The following is an 18601-nucleotide window of genomic DNA, read 5'->3' as shown; positions in this document are numbered from 1 at the left end:
GAACAGTAGAAACTATAGTATGTGGAGAGGTTTAGAAGGCTGACTAGTAGAAGTGACTAAATGAAACACTAGTATTCCTGCAGCAATGACAGACTGTTTTGTGTTCCTCCTTTTTGTTCCTCTAATTGCTGCATGGATGTTATTCAGTAAACTCCATCTTCCCCGAAAACTCCCCCCACTTAATGAGGGCGAGAGCTTCGTTAGCCGAACCCTGCAGCTTGGGCCTCAAGGAACAAAATTTGCTGGGTAGGAGTGTGCCGCTGAGAAAAGACGACACCGCTCTTGGTTGAAGCCATTGTTGATTTTCTGTTGGGTTGTTTTACTTTCCAGTCACCTGTTTCTTTAAGGCTTTCAGCCGACTAGCGAGGTCGCTGAAAGTGGATCATGCTCGCTGTACTGTGCTTGTTGGGCATGTTATCTGCTGCTGTTATGGCTGCCAACTTTTGCCCATGTTTGAAAAACCTCAGACTCCCACTGTGCCATCCCATGTGGGAGATGGATTCATTTGCTCTTTTCTTTCTGGAGAAGGTATCATTCTTCTTGCAGTTTCAGAGAAATGCACGAGACTCAACACTGTACAGAATGATCAGAATTATATTATAGGAATAAAATACATTGCTTGATGCATCATACAGTATAGAGTTGATATTTATTATCCTGTAAGATCATGAAATGCAAAAGAACAGGAGCAACACAGTCGGAAATATACTGAAAGTCAAAAGTTTTTGAACACTATATTTCATCTAGATTCTGAGCTAATTCTGGGTTTTTTTTCTGTCTTTTTTTTTTTTTTAAATCCAGTTAAACTAATTAAAAAGTCCTATAGCTAGGCATATGTAACACACAGCATATATTTGATATAGGATCAGCTGGTTTATCCTCCAGATGCTCCGGCTATTAAAAGAAGCACTCATACAAAAACTATTGAATACAAGTCTCTAGACATAAATGTTTAGATCCTTTATGGAACACTTGTTTAACGTTTTTCTGTATTTAATTGACATTCTGCAACTAAACCTACATGTGTTGAAAAACTTCTGACTGACAGTTTATCTATATTTTTTCATGCTACCTTCTCTGGGATTATACATTGAATGTAATTTTCTGTTTTCTCATGTTTCAATGTGGACAGTGTCTTGCTTGTCTGTATCTAAATGTCACTTTATATTTATATACAAATGCATCGATTTTACAAATGTTAGCTTTAACTTGTACTGTTTGACCATTTTTGACAACAAAATTACTAATGTACAGTACAACACTGATATCGTAAAGTCCTTGGGATATTGGAAAAAACTTTATGATATCAGAACTTTATGATAAGCCTAAAGTCACTTTTTAATAGAGAGCAAAGAAACACACTTTCAAATTCAATCTTTATTTGCAAACACATAACACATACATGCATTATATTTAATAGTAACACCAATACATCAGAAGAAATCTTTGATTGTGGTTTGTTTGACACTGATCACATGGTGTCAAAGCTTAACACAAACAATGGTCAAGTGCAATCAGTAATTACTTAACAATCACTCCAGGCTAATGAAGTAATGGGCTGAGGAGACACAGTGGGGGCTCTGAGGTGGGGTTTACATTAGACCGTATCAGCGGATCATCAGATTAACGTTTTTAAAACGATTAGTGTGCACACAGCAACACCAATACACGATTCGCGTGCACACAGCAACACCAATACACGGATACGCTCGGCTCTGCAGGCATCCTGCGCTCCAAATCACTCCGCCCTGAACAGCGAGTGCCCTCTGGAGGGTGCGCACTCTGGCCCTGCGCAGCTCACAGAGCGTGCGAGTGAAGTGCACGAGCAGTGATTCGGGACTGAGCCGCTGTGTGTGTGATCCCAGCGCATATCACTTACCACTTGCAAGTGGAAGGATGGCAAGCCTAAAGACAATCATAACTACACAATGGGCAGTATTTGCATCAGTATTTGCAGTATTTTCATACTTTTATACTCTTTAATGAAAGGTGATACAAGGCGGAAGTCCGCGCCGTTTTTCAGCAGTCGCGTCACATGACCAACGCCAGCGAATCAGGAAGGTGGATGTCACAGTGACGTTGTCCAATGACGACGCCAGCTAGAGCTCAGCACAGCGTATCCGCGTATTCTCAATGTTTACACAGCACCGGAGCTGACACGATCTGGATTGAATACGTGGACCCTGGCGGATTCCCGTTTCCAGGCGGTTTAATGTAAACGGACAGTGCATCCGCAAAGAAAACGAGACAGATACGGTCTAATGTAAACTTGGCCTTAGTTAAAATAACTTTGCAGGCTTCTGGGGTGCTTGACAGGAAAACTTTATGATAAGTGTAATTTATGGCCCCTGGGGACATCAAAATGACTTTATATTATACCTAAAATTTATGATAAGCAAGTTTATGATAAGCCAAAAGTTTTATATCATATTTAATGGACTTTATGCCGGGAAATGAAAATCACTTTACATTATCCATAACTTTACAATATCAGTGTTTACGATATCTGTGCTGTACTGTATGCTGAATTGTAAAAACAAAAACAGCCTTTTCTTTTAACCTCTGTGCTACTAATTAAACAAATGTATTAGATCAGTTTCTCAATCCTCATACCGTACTAGAGTAACCCTGCCCTGCATATCTTGGTGGTTTCCCTCCTCTAACACACATAGTTAAACCCCGTCTTAATTAGCTGATGAGTTAGTTGAATCTGATGATTTAGGAGCAGAGACAACACCAAAATGTGCAGGGTGGTGGTACTCCAGAACCAGAATTGAGAAACCCTATATTATATGTTATTATTATAAAAAAAAAACTTGAAACATTATTTTTTAATCCTTTTAATGCCCAATTTGAAAAGTCTGGAATATTGCGTTCCATCAGCCTTTTTATATCTCTTTACGAGTCTGGGGGTATAAAGCGCAAAGTTCTGAGACTTGGTGGATGTTAGTATATATATATACATGATTATATGTATCGTAAGTAAAGACTTGTATATAAATGCTCTTATTATCAGGTGTACCAAGTGGCCCTCTTTTGCACTGCTGAAGTATGCCCCATGCATACGATCATCAGTCATTTATCAGTAGAAAAGTCCATTGAAAAGCATAGTCAGCTCTTAGTGGTGATAATCTGTCCTTGCAGCCCTGTGATAGTGGAGATCCCTCACTTTGGCTCCATGAGAGGGAAAGAGCGTGAGCTGATCATTCTTAGGAGTGATAATGGAGAGACTTGGAAGGAGCACCAATACGACTGCAAGACCGAAGCCCTCAATGAGCTGCTTAATGGCATGGACGAAGGTAGGGCATCATTAACGCACTAAGAAGCAGCAGTTCTGTGGGCAGGAACATATTGTTGATGATAGAGGTCAAAGGAGAATGGCTAGCCTTGTTCGAGCTGACAGGAAGTCTTCTGTAACAGATCAGGCAATTTATTTTTTTCCCAATCTTCAACTGACCACTCTTCAATAACCCTGTGCACACTGTAGTCTCAGACTCCTGTTCATGGCTGACCGGAGTAGACCTCGATGTAGTGTTGTGCTGTTGTCGTCCATCCGTCTCAAGGTTCGGCATGTGGATTGTTCTAAGATGCTTCTAAGATTCTGCTCACCATGTTAGTAAAGAGTTTGAGTTACCATAGCCTTCCTGTCAGCTTGAATTAGTCTGCCTTTCTCCTCTAACCTGTCTCAAGAACACCATATTTACGAGTTTTTTCCCCCCACACATTACATTCTGTGTAAACTCTACAGATTTTAGTTCATGATTGCGTGAATGAGCCAGGGTACAGGTGTTTGGTGGCCAGTAAATGTATGTTTTCTCCATTTATATATCTCAAGCACAAAATGATCATTGTATATGATTTTTCCCTAAAGAACTGGACAGCGTGGAAGACCTGGAGAAGAAACGCATTTGTAGAATCATCACTAAAGACTTCCCCCAGTATTTTGCGGTGGTGTCACGGATCAAGCAAGAGACTAACCATATGGGTCCTGAGGGAGGGGTTCTATCCAGCATGACTGTTCCTCAAGTCCAGGCCTCTTTCCCTGAAGGAGCTCTCACCAAGAAGATCAGGGTTGGACTTCAGGTATACAGACACTTAAATGTCAATTCAGAGTTTATACAGGTCTTGTCGGAAGCATTTGCCAGCCTTCATCATGTCATAGGCGAGAGCTAGCTAGTGGGTGCTGAGTATTGGTACCGTAGATGACCAAATTGTGTGAAAAAGGAATGAAATAATAGCAAAGATCATCCTTAAATCTAACAAAGCGTCACGTTTCTGCTTGCCTTTGTTTAATTCGATAAAGTGTAATTTGAAAAAGTATATTAGATCCACTAACATCAAATCCTTCCCATGCCCAGTACCTGGTATTCCTAGGCAGTCTCCCACTCAAGTACTAACCAGGCTCAACACTGATATGGCGCATCGGGCGGCGCCGATCTCCGTTTCCGTAGCCCTCGGCCTCTCGCCTATTACATAGCTAGGGTTACAGTGGGGGGCTAGTCCTCTGGTAACCACGAGAGTTTGACTCCCCACTCACATCTGTATTGCAGTGTGCCTTGCCAGATGGTAGTAGGTACCATTTTTATGATGGTCTTCGGTATGACCCGACCATGAATAGAACTCCCGATCAAGAGGCGGACACGCTACCACTAGGCCACTAGCCGGTGCATGATCCACTAACATGGCAGTTATTAACTGCTTGCTTGCTTCCCAGACCCAGCCAGTCCCAGACGAGACAGTGAAGAAGATCATAGGCAACAGAGCTACGTTCAGCCCCATAGTGACAGTGGAGCCACGCAGAAGGAAGTTCCACAAACCCATCACCATGACCATCCCTGTGCCTCCTCGCTCAGGGGAAGGCATAAACAACGGCTACAAAGGAGACACGACACCTTGCTTACGCCTTCTGTGCAGCATCACAGGTAAGATTGGTCCATAAACCATTGCTCCTTTACATGCCTTCATCGTTGGTGGCTCATATAAAAGCTTTCCTAAAGTGACAGCCTCATCTTGATGGGTTTGTGTGTTTCACATTTTCTTCTACATATATATATATATGCTAATGAGGGCTCTTCCACAGGTGGCACTTCCCCTGCACAATGGGAAGACATTACTGGTACTACTCCGCTCACCTTTTCGAATGAATGTGTCTCATTCACAACCAACGTATCTGCCAGGTATTTGGTGCATTATGCTTCAGAAAAATATCACAAACATATTGATTTCCATCTGCAGCTCCATGGAAAACACTCAATAGCAGCCTTTATAATGCTTCACTTTTTTTTTTTTTTTAAATCACAGATAACTCCTGTACTTAACTACAGTCCTAACCTTTTGACGTTTTTAACAGGTTCTGGCTTGCAGACTGCCATCAGATTCCTGAGACAGTAGCTTTGGCCACTCAGCTCTACAGGGAACTCATCTGTGTGCCCTACATGGCCAAGTTTGTCGTGTTCGCCAAGATGAATGACCCTGTGGAATCCAACCTACGATGCTTCTGCATGACAGATGACAAAGTGGACAAGACCCTGGAGCAGCAAGAGAACTTTGAAGAGGTGGCCAGAAGCAAAGACATTGAGGTTGGTCATTCCGCAACAACAAGAAGCATAAAATCAGTGCTGCTCCCATTTAGGTTTATTTAACTTTTATTCTGTCTTAACAAATATTGTACCGTTGTATTGGACATAAGTGGAATGAAAGCCTTTATTCATTGGCTGTCTTCGGACTGCGTGCAAACCGTAAATAAGCGTATCAGGTGAAAATACAAATTCAGTCCAAATTGCTTGAAACGGGTCTAATTGAATTCAGAACTGAATGCAGAACAACATCCTTTTTACAGAATTAAAATATGTTTATCTGTTCTTGAGATATTACAAATCAAAGACTGAAAAACGGCTCAATTTTTAGAAAACTGCCGTAATGTTCTGTCTGAGGATCACACGGTCCAAAATGGGCCTCATTAACCAATGAGATCAATTTTTTTTTCTTAATAACTTTTCTATTTTTTAAGATATTTACATGGAAATTGGTAGGAACATAGATGGTTGTATACTGAATACAAGGTTTGAAAAATTATTAAAAACTAATTATGCAAATTAGTATTTAATTTGTATTGATTATGCTAATTAGGTAAATCTGTTAAATCTGTACACTCATTAAAAAAGTAATAAAAGATTATTTCTAATACCCTCTTTGTACTCTGTAGGCCTTTGTATTTCTCAAAAGTAGGGCCTACTAGTGTTTGTCTCATCTCATCTCATTATCTGTAGCCGCTTTATCCTTCTACAGGGTCGCAGGCAAGCTGGAGCCTATCCCAGCTGACTACGGGTGAAAGGCGGGGTACACCCTGGACAAGTCGCCAGGTCATCACAGGGCTGACACATAGACACAGACAACCATTCACACTCACATTCACACCTACGCTCAATTTAGAGTCACCAGTTAACCTAACCTGCATGTCTTTGGACTGTGGGGGAAGCCGGAGCACCCAGAGGAAACCCACGTGGACACGGGGAGAACATGCAAACTCCACACAGAAAGGCCCTCGCCGGCCACGGGGCTCGAACCCGGACCTTCTTGCTGTGAGGCAACAGCGCTAACCACTACACCACCGTGCCGCCCACTAGTGTTTGTAATATTAAATAATATAAATGATTATTTCAATTAATATTTACAGCTTTCAAGGTTAACATTGAAAAAAAAAACTGTGAGCCACATCCAATAAACAATTCCAATTAATTGAAATGAAATTGACACTCGTGTTTTTTTTTTTTAAGATTTTTTTTGGGCTTTTTTCACCTTTATTGGATAGGACAGTGTAGAGACAGGAAACGAGTGGGAGAGAGATGGGGAGGGATCGGGAAATGACCTCAGGTCAGAATCGAACCCGGGTCCCCGGATTTATGGTATGGCGCCTTATCCACCTGAGCCACGACGCCCCCGACACTTGTGTTTCTGAATTCTGTTTTTTTTTTATCTCATTTCGACCACTCAGATCTCTATTTTTTTATCAAAACAACTATAGTTCTATTCTAAAATAGTTATTTATTTACATGAATCCGTTTGATTTGAAAAAATAAGTAGGTAAAGCTATGAAAACTCACTTCAAAGTCTCCTGTGAATCAGAACATCAAAACTAGCAGACGGAAAATTTTGTTGAATACTTCATCAGAAACAGTAAGAGCCAGAGAACATCCCTGTAAAAGTTATCTGATTGATATTCACGAGTAATCCAGTTGGAAACCGATCAGAAGAGAGAGAGAGAGCCTGAGCGCTTTCCCGTGACTCAAAAAGCACCGGCAGTTTCCTGACGTCACGCGAGCAGAGAGTTTTTCCTCTGTTGTACCAACTTCAATCTGCTGTTACTCCCAAAGCACTGAACAGATCTTAACACGATAACTTTCTTTGTAAAACAGAGATTATAAGCTTTTTAAGGATAGTATTCACGATAGAAAATATTCAAGAGTTAAGCAATGACAAATTTGGAAACCTAGATGAGCGTCTGCATGCAGAATTTTCACAGCACGGCCAGCGAGCGTCTGATACGCCTACCGTATAATAAAAGCTTCATGGCTACATTCTGGATTTTTACAGGTTTTGGAAGGGAAGCCTATCTATGTGGACTGTTATGGCAATTTAACACCTCTGATTAAAGCCGGACAGCAGCTGGTTCTTAACTTCTATGCATTTAAAGAGAACAGACTGCCATTCTGTGTAAAGGTAATGTGGTTGGTTCTTTTTTTTCCAACTTGTTTACAATACATAGAAAATATCCATCACTAGAGATTAAGTGTTTGCGCTGTATGTGTGGTGACCTGGGAGCCCCTGGTTTTTCAACAGGTTTTTCCAGACCACCAAACATATGCTAATCTTCTATAACTTTCTGAAATGCCCTACAACTGCACTGGCTTTTATCGCAATGGGTCTTGTTTCTTTAAGAGAGGGGAATTCAAGAGGGGCTGTGGTCATGGTTTCTGTAAAAACTCGTGTTTTACATGTGTTCTTCATGCTTATCTGTACATTCTACACTGAATCACCAAAGGTGAGGGACAACAGCCAAGAACCTTGTGGACGGCTGTCCTTCCTCAGAGAGATTAAAAACGCAAAGGGGCTTCCCCAGACTGCTGTCTGTAATTTAAACATCACTCTGCCTGCGCTCAAAAAGGTAAGGTTGTAATTATCAAGTCATCTGTGTCATATCATGTCATCATCATACTCAGGAAAGGTAGATCAGTGTTTGCAGCGATAAGGGATAAACTTGGTCAAAACTGCCTGAGTGTGTCTTTTATCTGTTTTGAGCTTCTCTCTGGTTGTTGCTGTGGCTATGGCTGACCAAATCAGAATTTTGATTTGGAACCATGCTTTGGCTGACGGTGCACAGGCTTATGCTTTTTTTTTTTTTTTCAATGGTATAATTTGTGGTTGCTTCCTGTATCTTTTAAGTTCACTTTTATTTTTCGTTTCTGTTTCTTTGCTGTGGCTTTGCGGTGGCTCTTTTCTGTGTACTCACAAACGCCCTTTTCACATCCTGATGTTTCTTACCCCTTGCTCTCCATTGCGTTATTCCCCGTTTCTGCAATGCATCTTGGGAACCAAAAGGATATGGACTCAGATCCTGACGAAGAGGTAATAGTCCTGTCCCCTCAGTTCCATGTGGTGTGCTGGTGATTCATTTGCTTTAGTTTCTAGGTATTTGCTCTGTGAAACCACACATTGTGCAGCTATTGCCTGTCATGGGGCTTTATTGTATGATTTGGTAAATTTGCATTGGCTTAACTCCATACACTGTAAGACCACATATATTTCATATCACTGGCGAAAGATTGCCATCATTTTTATTTACCCATCTTTGTACTCTGTCACATTGCTTTAAAGATAACCAATGGCTTAGTTTAATGGTTTAAGATTGTTACCACTTTTTTTTTTTGTTTTTTTAGATGTAAACTACATAACATGTCTATGGGGAATAAAGATAATGTTAATTTTATAGTCCATGTTTCATATTTTTAAAAATTATTTTAATAACATTATCACAGCACAACCAATGAGAAAGTGTATGGTTCACATCATTACCAGTACCAGTCTTTTACAACATAGCACCAACTGCCCCATATAGAAATAAAAATTTTTGTTTTATTCTTAGATGTACATACAACAGTTTAGCTGAAGTCATGAATACAGAAACACAGTATAATTTTAGATCATGGCACAGTCAGACAATTTAATGTAGTAAAGTCAGGTTTCAAATTCTGAGAATAAACTCAAATTACTAACATAGCTTGACATTCAGGGCTGATAAGGGGGGGAATTTATAGGACATTTTTGTTATTGTTGTTGCAGACTGAAAAGCCAGAACGACGTCATACCTTTGCATCTCTAGCCTTACGTAAGCGGTACAGCTATCTGACTGAGCCTGGATTGAGTGAGTGTGATATTTCATTAACATTCTTGGGAGAGTAACATTTAGCAGTGTGTAAAGTTAACATAAAAGCTAACATGTGACCAGTATAGAATATTTACCAATTGAAAATGCAAATGTTATATCTGCACATTCTTGCCACGCATAACAAAGTCCTCATGCTTGTTCTATACAGTTTATTTTTGCATGGGTTCTTATGATATTTGAGTTGCTGTGCTGTGCCTGCTCACTTTGTTAGACATTGTTCACTATCTCTGTTCTCTTTTCTCATTGGCAAGAATACAATGAAGTTACTCATTTAATATCCATAATAATTTTTCTTTACTTGACATATTAAGTCATAGTCTCCTCCTTTTTCATCCCCTCCTACAACTAAGTATTGCTCCTTTTGGCTTTGTGATTGTGCTGAGTTTTCATTTATTTTTTGACAGAAATGCATGGAGAGTCACGGACAGACTTTCTCTCAGATGCTTTCACAGTTTGCACTGAATTGCCTGTCACCAAAACTACTCAGTCCTGCATGATGAGTTATTACGGACTTAAGACCTACTCACGTAGCCTGCTCTTTGCAATAGTACAATTTGCTAAAGCACAGACAATAGGATAGCATATTTTTGTTTAGTAATATGAATTTCTGGTTTGTCAGAATACCCGAATTTGGAATGAACCTGGGTTTTTTTTTTTTTTCTTTTTTCCAAACAGATAAAAGGCACTTTAGTAAAATCAAGGTAGCCAGTAAGAGGGGAATGTAGCACATCTAAAGTCAAAAGAGAATTGTTTTCCTCTGGATTCTCTGCATTTGTCGTGCCATTTTGCAGTTTGGTTTATTGTCTTGTTCATTATGTCAGTGTGATTTTATTTTTGTTGTTGTTTTTTTTGTTTGTTTTTTTGGTGGGAGGGAGGGTCTTGTCGTCTCCTTTGTTGGACTTATTTAATTTATGTGTGCCATTTGTGGACCATGGATCACAGTGATTTTTTTTATTATTATTATTATTTATTTTTTGCTCTTCATCATTCAACTCATTTGTACCACCATGAAGCATTGTTCTTCTTTCTTCTGTGATACAAGCACCACTGACCAATTTTTCCCCTCTGGTCTCTCTGTTTTTCAACCATTTTTGTTGATTTTGTGTTGGATTTTAATTTGTCTGTTTAAAGAAACAGTTGAGCGAAGTACAACAAGAACACTGCCTGCTGGTTACCCTCACAAACCTGTCTTTTCAACAAGATCTTACCAGGCATGGTCGGCTGCTCCTGTTACCATCCCTGGGCAAACAAAATGTGGACTGGGTTCCCTCTCCAGCTCACCTTCCAACACGCCATCTGCTTCGCCATTAAAGTCAGTCTGGTCATTAACCTCAGCTTCTCCACTCAAGTCCACCCTGGGAACCACAAATGCATCTCCTGTAAAGTCTGTTAGTGACATAGCATCACCCATTAGAACATACAGATCTATATCTTCACCTATAAAAACTGTCGTTCAGCAAGGCCAGTACCCTTCTCCAGTTTCTAGTGGTCTCATGTCTTCATCTTTTAAAACCAGCACAGATCCTGTATCGATCAAAGGACTTGCTGCTTCACTGTCTTCAAGACCTATCTCTGGACCAACATCTGGTTCTATACTTGATAGAACATTCTCCACAATGACCCCCCCTGAATCTCCAAAGTCAGTTGCAAATTTGTATTCTTCAGCTTTGTCAGCCCGATCAACTCTTACTTCCGCTACTACTGCAGCAACACCCACATTTAAAACCTTAACAAGTCTGTCGTCTATGAAAACTTCTCCAGATCGAGGTACGGTCTCCAATGGAACAATTCTCTCATCGTTCTCTTCACCAGCTGGGCCTACTGTTGCCTCAACTGAAACGGTCTTTCTTAACGGATCTGTGTCACCAGTCAAATATCCTTCTTATTCTTCTATATCACCCCGTTTACTCTCAGAAGGAACTAGCAGTTTGCAGGAGAGGATACAAGCTACAACACAAGCAGCTGCTTCCAGTGTTAGTGCAGCTTTTTGTGAGGCTGAAAAAACTCTAATTGGCTATTCTACATCCAGCTATGACACAATAAAATCCATGTCGTCTCCTCTGAGATCAAATGTGTCAAATTCAGTGTATGGGTCCTATAGAGCCCCCAGTCCTTCTGGTACCCCACTATCGACTAGTGCTATGACCGTACCAGTTTTTTCTTTAGTGAATGTTCTCCCTGAGCCCCAAGAAAAGAAGTTATTAGACACAGTGTCAACCACTCAAACGCCATCATTTACTCCCAGAGCTAAGCCCTCAAAACCCCAACTCTTTATCCCATCATCAGCATTTAAATCAGCCACTGCCTCACAAATGTCATCAAGTCAAGATATTTTGCGGGACGTAGCAGACATGAAAGAGGGTCTTATAAAAATGACTGCCATATTGCAAACTGATGCCGCTAACGTATCGAAGTCATATCAGTCGCAGGCTACCAAGGAATCTAAAATGGAAGATGAGGAACCTTTCAGTTTAGTTGAAAAAGTTAAAGAAGATCTTGTGAAAGTCAGTGAAATCCTCTCTAAGGATGTACTGAATGAGACAAAAGTATGCACTAAGGACAAAGCATCTGAGGATGAGTGGGAAGAGTTCTCTAAAGATGAAATAGAAGAGGCTCAACAGTGTGTCCTGAAATCCCATCCTGCATTTGAATCCACCCTCCCAGTGAGACCACAGTCAGTGCAAGACAAAGATCTGAATTTAGCCAAGGTGGTTGACTACTTAATGAATGACATTGGTGCTAGTTCACTTTCAAAAATTGCTGGTGAAAAGAGCAAATATAATGAAATGAAGGAGGGAGAGGAAAAACAGAAACGCACTTTCAAATCTGAGCATAAACTCAAAATGCCACCTCCAGGCATGCGCACCTCTCCTTCAGAGAAAGATTTGTGTAAATTAACCGATTCATACAGTGGTACAGATGCAATTTTGGAATCCCCTGATGACTTTTCCCATGATCAGGATAAAAGCCCACTCTCAGACAGTGGTTTTGAAACCCGAAGCGAAAAAACTCCTTCGGCTCCGCAAAGTGCAGAGAGCACAGGACCCAAACCTCTCTTTTCAGATGTCCCTATTCCCCCAGTCATAACAGAAACCAGAACAGAGGTTGTTCATGTCATCAGAAGCTATGAACATCCTGAGGAGGCCTGTGAGCCCCTATTGGAAGAACCTGCCGCCGTGCAGTCACCTGCTTGCATTGAAGCGGATTCCGCTGCTGGCTCCATCAAAGATAAAGTAAAGGCCTTCCAGATGAAAGTCAGTTCTGAAGATGATTCTGTAATGAGCAAAAGTATGTGTCTGAAAGAGGAAACTCATATAACCACCACAACCAGAATGGTCTACCACAAACCCCAGTTGAAAGAGGCAGGCTCGGACAGAATTGAAGAAACCATGTCAGTTCGAGACATAATGAAAGCTTTCCAGTCAGGGAGAGACCCTTCCAAAGAATTGGCTGGGCTATTTGAACACAAGGCTAGTAAGGATTCTATCAAAGGAGATGAATTAACACCACGGTTCCTTGACAAGGACACAAAACCAAAAGTTGAAAGAATAATTGAGGTTCACATAGAGAAAGGCAACACAACAGACCCAACAGAGGTAATAATCCGAGAGACAAAGAAACACCCCGAGTACGTTAGCAAAGGCAGCCGTGGTCTGAAAGAACTTTCTAACAGAGTTGACGGTGATTTTGGGGCCCTGCAAGATGATGAACTGTTTACTACTGAGGAAACAGTGCCCTCTTTCTTAGAAACCTCTAGAGTCAATACACCTGTTTCTCAAGAGGAGGAGAGTCGACCCGGTTCTGCTCAGCTCGCTGCTGATGACTCATATAAAGCTTTTAAACTCCTAAGCCAGCAGTCCATTGAATATCATGACGATGAATTGTCTGAGCTGAGGGGAGAGTCATATAGATTTGCTGAGAAAATGCTTCTTTCAGAAAAATTAGACACAGCACAGTCTGATACTGAGGATTTAGTCATTAACCAGGGAAATGGCATCACTCCTGAATTAGGAGCAGAAGGATTTTATGGCTCCAAAAAAGAATCCATTTTCAGGCCAGCAAGGGAGACATCCGACAGATTTTTCCATAAAGATCAGTATGATAAGCTGACAGTGTTGCACTATACAACAGAACCTGGCAGCCCCAAACATACAGTCAGGATGCGCTTCACCCAAGATAAGCAAGACAGAAATAGAGACAAACTCATATATGAAGATCGCGTTGACCAAACTGTCAAAGAGGCCGAAGAAAAACTGAGTGAGGTTTCACAGTTTTTTAGAGACAAAACAGAAAAGCTAAATGATGAGCTTCAGTCCCCTGAGAAAAAGGTTCCCATGAGAGACTTCAGAGAGACACGGTCAGGCCCAAGCTCAGTGTGCAGTAGTCCTCAGAAAACAAAGCCGAAAGCTGAAATGAGCTCTGATGAATGGGATAAGGGGAAACAGAAATTGCTTGGTAGCATGAATGAAAGAAAAAGCACTAGTTTGCCAAGCAGCCCAGAAAGGCATGTGCAGTCACGCTTAAATGAGGACAAATCAAAACAGGAAAACGGTGCTTGGCAGTCAAAGACAGGTGATATTTCTCCCCCAGTTCAAGTTAAGACTTCCAGAGTGAGCTCTGTTCGGCTAAAATTTGAAACAGAGGTCCAAAATCAAGATAAAAGTATCCCAAGTACACAATCAAAACCACCTGTGAAAAAACTTCAAGAAAGTAAGTTACCCGTGTATCAGTTCTTTGTTGGCTCAAAGGCTTCAAAGGTAGATACGACAGAGGAAGGAAAGCCTCTGAACAAATCTGCAGAGGGTGATAAAAGTAAAGTGATCTCTGGGCAAAGTTCATCTGTTAGTAAATTTGGCATTGCATCATGTTCATCTGAAACACCCGACACCATTTTGCGCAAGCCACAGTTTGAAAAGGTCAGTAAGCCAAAAGATGAAACGGATGAAAAACTTAGTGACGGCAATAAAGTCAGAACTATTGAAAGTGGTAAGGAACAAATCCGTAACTCTTTAAAAGATGCTAGTAGTATTGACAAGCAGAGCGCAATCAGTGTCGACCTTAAGGGGCAGCATTTTGAAAATGAGCTGCTTGTAAAAGAGATACAAGCAGAATTGAAATCAAAAACTAACCACATTGACAGTGATGATACACAAATCAAGACCCTTAAAAAAAAGATCATAGAATCACAAATTCCTGTGAGAATGTCATCCGGTCTTCTTGATACTGATCAAGCAAAGAAAGCAAAACAAGACACAGTTGTTAAACAATTGGAAAAGAGTCCATCACATATACCTACCTTAGCTAAAACAAGAGTTCAGGGTCGCTCAGAACTGTCTAGGGAAGAGGCTGTAACAAAGGCGTTTCAAGGTTCTGCAGAGGGTGGTGGTTTCAAAGATCCAAGTTCAGGCAACTACAATGATACTAGTGCAGTGGAAAAGGTTACCACGGTCACCACCAGAGAAAGTTTCAAAGGACTGAAAACATTACCAGTTTATGTCAGTGTACAAGTAGGAAAACAAGGTGACAAAGATTTAGCAGGAGGGGCAAATGGATCTGTCAGGAAAATAGTCAGTTCAGAGAGCCGAACAATTTACACGGTCAAACAGAGACAGCCGACATCCCCTCAGGGTAGCCCAGATGATGACACATTAGAACAGATATCCTTTCTTGATAGTTCTGGGAAAAGTCCCATGACCCCAGAAACACCTAGCTCTGAAGAAGTCAGTTATGATCTTACCTCAAGAACCCCTGAATGTTTCATGGCATTCATACCAGGCAGTGCTAGTCCAATAGCTGAAGTTTCAGAAGAATCAGAGGATTCAGAGCAAGGCAAAGCATTTACATTTAAAGAACCTGCCCCAGAAAAGCTCAGAGACACCATGCCAGCCAACAGGTGTCAGGATACCCGACAGACAAGTAAAGACAAACGGGTTGCCTACATAGAGTTTCCTCCTCCCCCTCCCTTGGACCCTGATTCATCACAAACTGAGAAAAAAGGGTCCAGTCCTTCCTTAGAGATGGACACCGATTTGATGGAGGTGAACCTCCAGGAGGAGCATGATAAGCATCTACTTGCTGAGCCCATAATTAGAGTCCATCCTCCATCCCCTGTGCCTCCAGGAGCTAATGACAGTGACTCAAGTGAAGATGAATCAGTATTTCAACCCATTCCTGTCAAGAAATATACCTTTAAAATTGAGGAGCAGGACCACGAGAAGGAATCCAAACCCAAAAAACATGACCGAAATGGCAATCATAAAGAATCTGGGATAAATGGTAATGGCAAGGCAGAAGATAATGACTATGAACAAAATGGCAATGACCAATCTATTACAGACTGCTCAATAGCAACAACTGCCGAGTTCTCTCATGACACAGATGCCACAGAGATCGATTCTCTGGATGGATATGACTTTCAGGATGAGGATGATGGCCTTCATGAACATGATACAAAACCATTTGGATTTTCCAGCGACAACAGAAAAGACATTTGGGCATCAGAAAGCATGCTTAGGCCTAGTGATCGTTCTTTCAGCCAAAGTAAACTAGAAGTAATTGAAGAGGAATCACCAACTGAGGAGTACAAAAAGGCAAATGCTAAGAGTGACCCTTCTGTTAAAAAGGCTGAAAATGGAAAAGAGAAGGACAAGGACAAAACGCAATCAAAGGAAGAAGGACTGCCTGACACTTACTTTAGCTACAAGCTTGAGGAAGAGTTTAATACTCCATTTAAAACTGTTGCAACAAAAGGCTTGGACTTTGATCCTTGGTCAAGCAAAGGAGGAGATGATGAAGTTGTTGACGCTAGAATTAAAGATGATGAGCCCAAGCCTTTCGGGCTAGCTATAGATGAGAAGTCTCAAGCGACTACCCCTGACACGACTCCTGCAAGAACTCCAACTGATGAAAGCACACCAACTAGTGAACCTAACCCATTCCCCTTCCATGAAGGGAAGATGTTTGAGATGACCCGCAGTGGTGCAATTGACATGAGCAAACGGGATTTTGTTGAAGAGAGGCTGCAGTTTTTCCAGATTGGTGAGCATTTATATGGACGGAGACCTGGGAATAAAAGGGAAGGGGTCACAAATCCAAGTGTAGTCACATCACAACCACAGCAAGTAGAGCATGCACAGGTTAAGATGGATAACAGCTCAGTAATCTCATACAATATCATTCAGATTTGCTCTGATCGCTCGGACACTCCATCTCATGACAACATTATGGAGCCACCCTCATATTCAGAAGTCAGTTCTAATTTGTGTTCCTCTTTTAAGATAGGAGTCAAAGACACCTCGGGTGAGAATAAGGATTTGGTGTGTGTGGACTGGGACAGTCTGACACTTAAAACATCACTAGCTTCAGAAAGCTTGAAACCAGAAACAAGTACAGAAAGCCAATACGAGCAGAGGACAGATTTATCAAAGACAGAGCAGAAATGTATCCAGACACAGAACTGCAATAATAACAATAATCTACAGGCCTCCAGTGTTGCAAATAAGTGTATACAGTACAGCACTATAGAACAGCTTCAGCACGCACATCCCGAGTCCAGCTACATTAAGCATATTCCAGAGGATTTACTCAAAACAGACCCTGATTTAGCGAGAGAAGAGAGCAATGATACGAACAAGGCAAATGTAATTCCTCAATGTCATGACCAAAGTGCTGTGAACAAAGAAAAAATAATTCCACGATGCAAGGATGTGAAAAGAAAGCCACTAAAATCTAGGTTGCCAGTACTGGAACTCCGTTCAACAAAAGGCGATAGGAGTGCAGGTATAAGTTTACAGTTATCAAACAAAGAAATGAAACCAGTGCCCAGCAAAAGGCTAGATCCATTCCCAATTGTGAAGCCTAAATCTCGCATCCCGGTGTTGAATGTTAAAAAAGATCCTCTTAGTTCTTCTTCAATAGAAAAAAGTAGGACAAGCACTTTAGTGAAAGGGAAAAGAAGAACTCAGGTATTAGCAGCTAAAAGTACATCCAAGACAGACCCTCCAAGCGCATCAAAAAGTAAGACAAGCCAGAAGCAGGTGCAGGCCATGGGCAAAATTGCTAACTCGAAGGCTAGTGAAACAGTAAAGCGTGTGGACTGCCATGCCGATGAAGACAAAAAGATGCAGGGAGATGATAAGGAAGAAGAAAGGAGCACATCCAGGAACACCTCTTTGTCAGAAGCATCCCAGCCCTCCACTACTACATCCAGGTCTGCTAGAGACGTGAGAGCAGAGGTTGAGCAGGCCGGCAGAGACAGGAGGAGGAGGAGGAGGAGTAAGAGGACGAGTGGAAGTGAAGGCAGTCAGGGTGCTGGGTCTCAAGTGGCCCCCAGCGTGGAAATCGAGCCTAGTTTGTAAAATTTTCCACTTGTATGATCTTAGTTGCATGATCCATTGTGATTGCTTGTGGCGTGATTTAACTGTAGTTGTCTTTTCTGTCACTTTCATCTTTCTCTCTTTGTGTACTTGTGTCTCTTATTATGATTTCACCCAATATAATGTAGTCAGTTTTATTGTAGCATGCTAATATCAGAGGGGCGCTAGACAGATTGTCGCCTATGCAGAGTGCTAAGCAGTAGCTTGTATGAATTATTTGACTATTGGTCTTATGCAGAAAATTTTCAAGCATTTGAAACAATTGTCCATTGTTCATTTGTGAGTCTTGTTCATCATCATGTATCCAGTGAGGTTTTCTTGTTTTGTTTTGTTTTTATTGTAAGAAGAATTCTAGATTAGTGACAAATTATTCTTTGCAAGCTTACTCTTTAACACCACTGACAAATTATTAACCAGATGCCTTAAAACAGTGTTTTCTCCTCAAAATATCCAAAAATAAAATTAATTTCTGGGGAAAAGGTTATACCAGTTTTCTCATTTTTATTATGTTAAATTGTATTAGTTACCGAATTTATTTATTTATTGGTTTTTTGTTTTTTTTTTACTAATAGGCCCTCAGAGTCCTTGCGAGAGGACAGACCTGCGAATGGCTATCGTGGCTGATCATCTTGGCCTAAGTTGGACTGGTAAGAGAAACAATCCAAGGCAATGTTTCTACCTTTTATTTATTGGAAACTTCAAAAATGAATATTTGACAGTGCTGTTTCCTGACCTGCAGCTTTATACTGAGTAAATATGGCAGGTGTTTTTTTGTTTGTTT

The 18601-nt window shown here is 41.0% G+C and overlaps 1 protein-coding gene across 13 annotated transcripts in view; it reads left to right on the top strand.

The window, feature by feature from the left end:
* ank3b (ankyrin 3b) overlaps window positions 1–18601 on the top strand; it is a 391042-nt gene that overhangs the window by 354829 nt on the left and 17612 nt on the right. For 8 of the 13 annotated variants that reach the window (XM_060939582.1, XM_060939580.1, XM_060939581.1 and 5 more), the window contains 9 exons: window positions 3145–3299; window positions 3872–4083; window positions 4715–4922; window positions 5081–5177; window positions 5351–5579; window positions 7594–7719; window positions 8042–8164; window positions 9340–9421; window positions 18393–18467. In XM_060939582.1, the coding sequence (XP_060795565.1) occupies window positions 3145–3299; window positions 3872–4083; window positions 4715–4922; window positions 5081–5177; window positions 5351–5579; window positions 7594–7719; window positions 8042–8164; window positions 9340–9421; window positions 18393–18467 (1307 nt within the window). Of the gene's footprint in view, window positions 1–3144; window positions 3300–3871; window positions 4084–4714; window positions 4923–5080; window positions 5178–5350; window positions 5580–7593; window positions 7720–8041; window positions 8165–9339; window positions 9422–10042; window positions 16484–18392; window positions 18468–18601 lie in introns of those variants that run through there. The other 5 variants (XM_060939576.1, XM_060939577.1, XM_060939574.1 and 2 more) reach the window with 3 other exon arrangements.

The sequence above is a fragment of the Neoarius graeffei genome, chromosome 14 (genome assembly GCF_027579695.1).
Source record: "Neoarius graeffei isolate fNeoGra1 chromosome 14, fNeoGra1.pri, whole genome shotgun sequence".
NCBI classification, from domain to species: Eukaryota; Metazoa; Chordata; class Actinopteri; order Siluriformes; family Ariidae; genus Neoarius; species Neoarius graeffei.
This window is presented reverse-complemented; position numbering and strand designations above follow the sequence as displayed.